We start from the raw sequence: 9,690 nt of genomic DNA, 5'->3' as shown, positions 1-9,690 counted from the left end.
GGTTCCAGAGCCCCAAGTCATTGACTTCCTAGGTCCTTTCCTTGGCTCCGCCCCGGAGACCTTTCCCGTCTGCTCTCCAAACATCTTTCTAGATCAGACCGCGCCCCACTAGCCTTGGCTCCGCCCACCCAACCCGTGAGTTTGGCCCAGACGGTAGTTCGCGTTTTGAACCGCTCGTGCCACCATAGCTGCTTCTGCTGCGCTGCTGCCGCTGTTGCCGCTGCTGCCGCCGCGGCTAAGCTGAAATCGCGGAGCCAGATGCCTGAGGGAACTGTGAACTGGCCGGCTTTAGTGCCCCGGGGCTGATGAGGTTGAGTCCTCGCGGGGGCACTGACGAGTAGCAGGGGCTTCTAGATTAAGGGGAAGGGTTGTGAAAGAGAAGGTCCAGGGCCCGTGTGGCTGGCGGAGAGGGAGCGCTGGAGGGTCGGGTGGAAGAGATTTCTGTGGCAGAACAGCAGGTTGCTGGGCCAGGGTAAGCCCCGCGGTTGCTAGCGCAGGTGCCTAGGACCCCTACGGCACTCTGGTGGCTTCGGCGGCCTCCTACATCCAGCACTGCAGTTACCATGGGAACAGTTGAGAATTAACGGGGATCAGACCTGTCACCAGTCACCAACCCTGCTAGGTAGGGCCCATTGCATCCCACCAGTTAATCGCCTTTGGCTAGCGTAGGCCTGGCATTTCTTCACGACTCAGGATTTCCCTCTCCCCCTTTTTCATGGGTTTGACTACCGACTTTTTAAGAAATCCCTCAGAGCTTGGGCTCCGAGATGAATTTGCTGTCGGTGACTAGAGAGGGCAATAATACCTAGAGCCAAGAGTTGCTGACTGAGCTCGGTAGAAGATAAGGCACTTATTCTAGTGCTAAGGTGGCGCCTGCCATCTCAGGTCAGTAAGTGGAAGGCCCTGCAGAGTGGGAAGGCGGTATCACTGTTGAGACAGGTCCTAAGACCGAGCAAGAGACTATTCCAAGTGGCTTCTTCTCATCATGATGGCTGTGGAAGGGTCAACCATTACCAGCCGGATCAAGAACCTGCTGCGATCCCCATCCATCAAACTACGTAGGAGTAAGGCAGGAAATAGGCGAGACGACCTCAGCTCCAAGGTGAGTTCTAGTACTGGGAGCCACCCTTTTACAACTCTTCCCTTTCCTGCTCCAGGTACCGCTTTCACCTTCCTCTTTCTTGGGAATGAGAACTAGAAACTACTGTTGGCATTAAAGGATCAGGTTTGCCCATCTCTACAGCTCTGGTAGCGTAATGGTTACAAATCGGGCTGTGAACTACAAGGTCAGCAGTTCAAAACTACCATCTGTTCCGCAGGAGAAAGATGAGGCTTTCTGCTCCTGTAAAGATGTATAGCCTCGGAAACCCTGTTCAGGGTTGCTATGAGTCGGAACCGACTCCACGGCACTTAACAACAACAACAACCCCTCAAGCAGACATTGATTCAGTTTTAAGCGGAAGGAAAAGAAACAGTTGTGGGCATGCTGAGATTCATTCATGAACAGAGGTGAATAGGAAGAAGGCATCTTGAGTTCAAGCGTGGCCCCACTACAAACTAACTTTGTGTTTGGGGAAGCCAGTTTATATGTGATGACTCAGTTTCCCTTCTTGGAAGAGGGGAGTGGGACATACCCTGTTAAGGACAAACCTATGACTAATACAGCTGCAGGTGTTAGTATTACAACTGGAGTTAAGAGCAGTAATAACAAAAGGAAATATACTAAAACACCTAGTCTGAGGAGCTGGTGTGGTAAATGCTCTTGCCTGAGGTCAAAACAAATTTATATGTCTCTTTAAGAGACCTAAATTAACTGGAGCTTCTTGGCTTCTTATGAATGATAACCTCCAAGGAGCCAAATGTCTGCCCAGAGAATAGTTCTCCTGGTTTGCCTTTTGACATTGCTTGTCTCATTCACTGGTAGCCAGCAGCCAAATCCCACCCACCTGTAGACAGTCTTCAAAGGTTAAGTTCCTTTCCATCTTCTTATTGGACTTATATTTTCTTCAATTTTGTGAGTCCTACAACTTTAGAAATATGTTGGTTGTTAAGTGTCCTTGAGTAAGTTCTGACTTGAAGTGACCCTGTATAGGGTTTCTGAGGAGCGACCGGTGAGTTTGAACCATTGACCTTGTGGTTCAAACTGACCTCATTGTCCAGTGCTTATCCTACAGTGCCACACCAGGACTCCATATTATAGTAGACTGAATTTGTTTAATCCCTGAGGAAGTCTGGGTGTTTATTCCCACAAATCAGATTAGATTTTGGTGTTTTATTAGCAGTTTGTAAACACAGTAGCCTTGTGCACTGTAAGATTGTTTATTGGGAGAGGCATTTGAGATGTTGTTGTTGTTAAGTGCCGTCGAGTCAGTTCTGACCCGTAGCAACCCTCTAGAGGTTTTCCAAGGAACGACTGGTAAGCTTGAACCACCAACCTTGCAGTTCAAACCGACTGTGCAGTCTGGCACATTAACCCACAGCGCCACACCAGGCATTTGAGATAGCAGCATTTTATTGCCTTGCCTATCTGTATCTCTTCAAAGATGAGTTAACCAGTGAGGATGAGTGCTGATGTATACATGGCAGGGTTCTGGGAGGACTTAGTAAAGATCCTGTCCCTTGTTGTTGTTGTTAAGTCCTGTCAAGTCGGTTCTGACCCATAGCGACCCTGAACAGGGTTTCTGAGGCTATAAATCTTTACGGGAGCAGAAAGCCTCATCTTTCTCCCATGGAGCAGCTGTTAGTTTCGAAATGTTGACCTTGTGGTTTGTCAGCCTGATTCGTAACCACTGGTCAGAAGGTGAACTGTTTTCCTGTATATTTCAGCAGAAGTTGTATTGAATCAAAACTAACCACAAGGCTCCATGACAGTGGAAATAATTGGCCCTTCTAAGGACTCATAAAGGAGCTCTGGTAGCGTAGTGGTTACGAATCGGGCTGCGAACCACAAGGTCAGCAGTTGGAAACTACCAGCCATTCCGCGGGAGAAAGATGAGGCTTTCTGCTCCCGTAAAGATTTACAGTCTCGGAAACCCTGTACAGGGTCTCTATGGGTCGGAACTAACTCCACGGCACACAACAACAACAACAACAAGGACTCATAAGGATTCATAAGGTTTTCACTGGCAATGTCTATTAGAAGTAGGTTGCCAGGTCCTTCTTCCTAGAATTAACACAGTAGCTGTAACAGTGGGACCAAATATAGCAACAATTGTGAGGATGGTGTAGTCTGGGCAGTGTTGTACAGAGAGCTGTGAGTTGGAACTGACTCAACAGTACCACAACAAGGACTTTTATTAAATTGTTCAAATTCTTTTGTTCTTGTTGTTGTAAATGCTGTGAGTTTGTTCTAACTCATAGTAACCCTGGGTTTATATGGCAGACCTTGTGTTTAGCAGGCCAGTATTCTATAGCGACTCGACGGCACTTAAACAACAACAACAATTCTATAGTGCCACCCAGGCAGTAAAAGGTGCCTGAAACTTAGAAGCTGTCTTAAAATGGATTCTGCTGGTTCATTTGTTGTGTTGACTCATTCATAGTACTGTCAACCTCTCATATTCTTGACTGGTAACTTGGCAATGGCCAGCACTATTGGAGCAAACTTCTCATATCCTTAGTTGCTTATGCTGGCCAAGAATGGTCTGAGTAGTAGAAACGCCTAAGAGGAGTTTAGTCTTCAAATAGTGTTAGTACTTATTATAATTTTGGTCTACAATTCAGAAGGTACCATTCTATAGAACTTCCCATGACATTCATTATTAATGCATTTTATAAAATGTTTGCTGAGTTCCTATTATGTGTGAAATCAGTGATGAATAAAACATCCTCACCATCAAAGAGCTAATGGCTAGTTAGACAAGTAAACAAATAATTATAGTGTGGTATGATAAGTGCTGTTTTAGAAGTATATATTAATGGAAGCACAAGGAAGGGACCGTAGGTATGCTAAGGGGAATGGATACTTGACCAATAAGACCTGAGGAAAAATGGGAAAAGCTTAACAGGCAAACAGTGGGAAAAGGACACCCCTGGCATCACTATTGCACATCCCATTTTCAAATTCAGTACTTCAAACTGCTTTAAATGATTTGTCTGTACTAGAGCTTTGTCTGAAGGAAATACTTGGATGAAGTTGAATGACCCTTGAATGGTCTAAGAGCACTGGTGCATATCTTTAGCTCCCAAGAGTAGTAGCGGTCTTTGGGTGTCTAGGACTCTAAAGATGCCTAACACCCACACTTCTTATTGAAAACCCTTTCTCTAAGATTATTCTATAACACTGCCTTGTTGTAGCCCACATAGGTCCTGGTGTATCATGTCTCTTAAGCTGTCTAATACATTGTGTCTGTGGATAATCATGGTAACAGTCAGCTCTGATTCATGGATAGCTACTTATGGAATAAAATTTGAGAACAAAAAAATGTCTCAGGATGGGCAAAAGAGGAAGTGACAAAAGGCCTTTATATATTTTACCTCAGATGACCTGCTGTTTTGAATATTTTTTCTTTCTCCTTTTCAGCAAATTCTACACGTAATTTTTAGATCTTTATTCACTGGGCCTTCTCTACTGTCCCCACTACCTTGGAACCAATCTCTAATTGTCTTTTATGTATGTCTTCATTTCATAAGGGCAGGGGTCATGTTATTTCCATTTCATCACACTGCTTAGTACAGTGTGAGGTATGCAGTAGATACTAAATGAATCTGTGCTGAATAAATGAATGAGAACAATTTAAAGGTGTTAAATGCAGCAGGGATAAACTTGGAAGTCCTAAAGAATAAGAAATGGTCACGAGGCGTTTGTGACCTCTTTAAGTGAGAAATTGAATTTAAGAATACTAAAAAGGCAGAAAGTAGAAATGCAGTACATTTAGGTGTGAAAGGCCCAAGGGAGATGAGGAAGTGCTCATATACATGTGCAGAAAGTAGTGCTTATTGAAGACTTTAATTCAGGAGATGGCTACATGTGGTTCAAAGCCAATGTGGAAGCCAGTGGAGAAGGGAATTTAAGTTACTACCAAAACCAAACCCATTGCTGTCCAGTCAGTTCTGACTCAGAGACCTTATAGGACAGGATATTCTGAGCAGCGGCTTGTGGGCTCAAACTGCCCACCTTTGGTTAGCAGACCGGTGCCTAACCCACAGCATCACTAGGGCTCCGTAAATTACTACAGAAAGAGTAAATGAGAACTGGGATTTTTATTCTGTTTTCTCAAAGGGTGGAATGTTTAGTACAATGGGAAAGGATGATAATTTGAGGCCTATTGCCAAATCTGCTGAGTTGGTGAAATAGAACTCAAAGTTATCAGTTGTAAAAAATCCTGTACAGTTATCAGCTTCTACCCTTCATCTCAACTGTGCTTAACCAGTATGAGTCTGTGTTTTCCTTCAGAAACAAATGTGTATGCAATTGGTAGCCAGCCCTCCCCCTCTTAAAGTTGCTGAAAGATTTTGATGTGGAGTGAATTTGGCTGTTTTTCTATTTTAACAAAAGACAGAAATGGACTGAAGCCGAGCAAGCAAGATTTAAATTAAGGATACAAAAGGATTGCCTGTGCTGGAGGACTGTTAGATTTTGCAAAAGTAAGTGAAGGAGGTTTTGAAATCCTCCTCCTCAATAGCAATCAATCTAATCTAGGTTGTGCCTTTATCCCCTTGGGAAACAATGGGCAAACTAGCTTGCAGCTACTTGTAATTCTCAGTTTTTATGATTACAGTCTAATTCATGATTTCTCTCTTCCCAAGTAATTTTTTCTGCCTGTATGGTGGTGCTTTTAGTGTGTGGCTCAAAGAAGAGTTTATGCAAGTGGGTTTCCTGAAAGACAACAACTGGCGATAAGTTAATTTCCACTTTTTCTCAGTGTTTGAGCCAGGTATTGTTATTGAGACTCTGTAATCTGCCTATTGGATAGTGGAGAAAGATTCATTTTCAAGGCGTTTATGAATCATTGCTCTAGCTTGACAACTTTCAGTATGGAGACATGAGAGAGACATCAGAATACCCATGCAACATTTAAAAAATATTTACATTCCTAGAGGAAGTCCAAGGTGCATTGAAGGAACTGGCAAAGAACAAGGCACCAGGAATTGATGGAATAAAAATGGAAATCTTGCAAGACAGTGAGGCAGCACAGGAGGCACTCACTCATCTATGCCAAGAAATTTGGAAGACAACTATCTGGCCAATTGATTGGAAGAGATCTCTATTTGTGCCCATTCCAAGAGAGGTGACCCAATGGAATGTGGAAATCATCAGACAATCTCTTTGATCTCCCATGAGAATAAAGTTTTACTAAAGGTAATACAGAAACAGCTGCAAGCATACATTGACAGAGAACTTCCAGAGGTTCAAGCCAGATTCAGAAGAGTCATTGAACAAGGGGGATATCATTGCTGATGTCCAATGGATCCTGGCTGAAAGGAGAGAATATCAGAAAGATGTTTACCTGTGCTTTATTGACTATGTAAAGGCTTTCGATTGTATAGATAATGATAAGCTATGGACAACATTGTGAAGTATGAGTATTCCTGAACAGTTAATTGTGCTCGTGAGGAATCTGTACCTGGACCAAGATGCAGTTGTTCGAACAGAACATGGGAACACTAAATGGTTTAAAATTAAGAAAGGTGTGTGACAGGGTTGTATTCTTTCATCATACATATTCAGCCTGTATGCTGAGCAAATAATCTGAGAAGCTGGGTTATATGAAGAAAAATGTGGCATCAGGATTGGAGGAAGATTCATGAACAACCTGCGATATGCAGGTGATACAACTTGCTTGCTGAAAGTAAAGAGGACTTAAAATATTTACTGATGAAGATCAAAGAGTACAGCCTTCAGTATGGATTGCATTCAATGTAAAGAAAACGAAAATTCTCAACCACTGGACCAATAGACAACTTTCTTATCAGTGGAAAAATGATTGAGGTTGTCAAGGACTTCATTCTTCTTGGATCAACTATTAACACTCATGGAAACAGCAGTCAAGAAATCAAAGGACATATTGCATTAGGAAAATCTGCTGCACAAGATCTTTTGAAAGTGTTGAAGAGCAAAGAAGTCAGCTTGAAGACTAAGATATATGCCTGACCCAAGCCATGGTATTTTCAATAACTTCATTTGCATGCAAAATCTGGTCAGTGAATAAGGAAGACCATAGAAGAATTGATGCTTTTGAGTTATGGTGTTGGAAGAGAATATTGAAAGTGCCAGGGGCTGCCGAAAGAACAAACAGATCTATGTTGGAAGAAGTACAGCCAGAGTGCTCCTTGGAGGCCAGGATGGCCAAACTTCATCTCTCATACTTTGGACATATTGTCAGGAGGGAACAGTTGCTGGAGAAGGATATCATGTTTGGTAAGGTGGAGGTTCAGAGAAAAAGAGGAAGACCCCAGTGAAATGGATTGGCAAAATGGCAGCATCAGTGGACTCAAGCGTAGCAACAATTGTGAGGTTGGCCCAGGACTGGGCAGTGTTACGTTCTGTTGTGCAGTGTCACTGTGAGTCGGTACCAACTCGATGTCACCTAACAATAATGATCCTAGCTATATGGAATCAGAACTTCTGGGGGTAGAGTCTGGCAGTTATATATGTACAAAGGGAGCATCAGAAAGTTTTTGGAAAACTGCCATTATCTTTTCATTCCATTTTTCCATGAACTTTTTGAAGCCCTCTTGTATTAAAGTCCACCAGAAGCCAACTACTGGTGATGAAACACTGGTTTAGGTGCCAGGACCCTGTTGGCTTCATACCCCAGACCTCACTGAGGCTTCTTGTGATTATCTAAAGCTAGCCTAGTAAGGGTACTCTTTACCACTGTGCCTTCTGGACTGACTGCTCTGTAAACTGCTGTGTCAAATGATAGATTTGAGAGGATTACACTGTTGCAGAGTTAGATCTGGGGAAGTGTTCATTGCTTTTCTAATATAAATCAGCAGGAATTTCCTTTGGGCAGAAGTAGGAAACTTTGTGATAATATCTCTGAGTCCAGGTCAGTCTTTTGCATCAATCATAGTGAGTTAAACATTGGGCTGCTAACCCAGGGTTGGTGGTTCAAACCCACCAGTGGCTCCATGAGAGAAAGATGAAGCTGTCTGCTCCTGTAAAGATTTACAATTTTGCAAAACCTAAGGAGATAGTCTATTCTGTCCTATAGGGTTCACAATGAGTTGGAATCAATTTTATGGCAGTGGAGTGGGATCTACTACCTGGGTGGTGCAAACAGTTACGTGCTCAACTACAAGGTTGGTGGTTCAGACTCACCCAGAGATGCCTCTAAAGACAGACCTGGTAATCTGTTTCTGATAGGTTACAACCTGTGGAGTAGCTCTGCTCTGACACACATGGGGTCACCGTGAGTTGGAATCAATTCATTGGCAACTAACATTGACAACATCGCTACTCACTTCCCTTGGTATGCATAAGAACCAATAAATTTTTAGTGGACTCTGCTTAGAATAGGTGGCCAGTAGCCTTCACCTGCCTCTATGAGTGATCGTGGACAAGGTTCTAGTTATTTTCTGTCTCTTTTGTATTCTTTTATTAAGGCTTATGAAGTGTCTTGAGATCTTCAGAACAGGTGGTGTAAAATGAAAAGTGTTGGTGTTCTCTTGGTTTTCTTTCTTTGATCTTCATTTCATTCCTTCTTCCGGTGCCTGCAGCTGCCCTCAGCCTTCAAAGTGACTCTTATCCAAGAGGATTCTTCTTACCCTGGACCCAGCACCTCTTCCTTTGCTGTCTAAAATAGTCTAGCCTCCTCAGGCTCTAAGTAGTCTTTCAGAGCCTTCCTTCGTTTGGCCTCACTCATTTCAGAATCTAGTGGCAAGTTTTCGAGGTTTCTTTTTTCTCTCTCCATTTGCAATTTAGGACAGATTTCCCCTGTTGTTCAGTTTGAGTCTCACTGTCTTCTCTACTACTGATGTTTCGAATGTCTTCAGGGCCATTGGTATTTCTCTGACTTCACTTCTGTCTTCCATTTGTCATCTGTGTGTTTTCATTTTGTGACTAATGAAGAAACACTGGTAGAAGTGAGGCTTTAGATTGACCTCTGTAACCCCACTCCCAAGTCTAAAGCTGGGCTTATGATTGTTATCACTGCCTCTTTGTTTGGAAAATAGTCCAGGGCTTAAAATTTGGGACTGTGTTTATTCAAACTAATCTTTTCAGGGAGCATGGGCTGTCCAACTGTTGTTTTCAGTGTATCTGTTGGTTTTACTTCATGTTCAGACTGCAGTGTTGTTAAGGAAAAAAGCTACAGTGTTTTCAGTAGGATTTGTTATATATTACATTCCCACTGCTACAAGGTAGGTCTCTGGCTCCACTGTGTAATGCAGAACAAGGCCATACTTTCTGTCAGTTTCCTTTGTTCTTAGTTGTTGTTGTTAAGCGCTATCTAGTTGATCCCGACCCATAGTAACCCTGTATAGGTTTCCGAGGAGCAGCTGGTGAGCTTGAACCGCTGACCTTGCAGTTCAAACAGCTTTGCAGTGTGGTGCATTAACCCACAGCGCCACTTAAGTAAAGGTATGGAATGAGAGCTGGCTCCTTCTTGAGTGTTTATTACCACATTGCCACGTTTACCTAAACTTCTGTTATCTCTTAAAATTAAGGGGGAAAAAAAGGACAAGAAATGAAAAGTAAGTATGACCTCCAGATTGGGCAATGCAAATCCTCTGGTTGTTGTTTTT

General features: G+C 43.0%; 1 protein-coding gene across 2 annotated transcripts in view; it reads left to right on the top strand.

The window, feature by feature from the left end:
- The first annotated feature begins 982 nt into the window (after nt 1-982).
- The window catches only part of MAPKBP1 (mitogen-activated protein kinase binding protein 1), a 103,101-nt gene continuing 94,393 nt past the window's right edge, over nt 983-9,690 (top strand). The window contains exon 1 of one of the 2 annotated variants that reach the window (XM_006831747.1): nt 983-1,102. In XM_006831747.1, the coding sequence (XP_006831810.1) occupies nt 986-1,102 (117 nt within the window). In that variant the 5' untranslated portion in view covers nt 983-985. The remainder of the gene's footprint in view (nt 1,103-9,690) is intronic. The other variant, XM_006831746.1, reaches the window with a different exon arrangement.

The sequence above is a fragment of the Chrysochloris asiatica genome, unplaced genomic scaffold, assembly GCF_000296735.1.
Source record: "Chrysochloris asiatica unplaced genomic scaffold, ChrAsi1.0 scaffold00004, whole genome shotgun sequence".
Classification (NCBI taxonomy): Eukaryota; Metazoa; Chordata; class Mammalia; order Afrosoricida; family Chrysochloridae; genus Chrysochloris; species Chrysochloris asiatica.
Note: the sequence above shows the minus strand (reverse complement) of the source record. Positions and strands in the feature narration are given on the sequence as shown.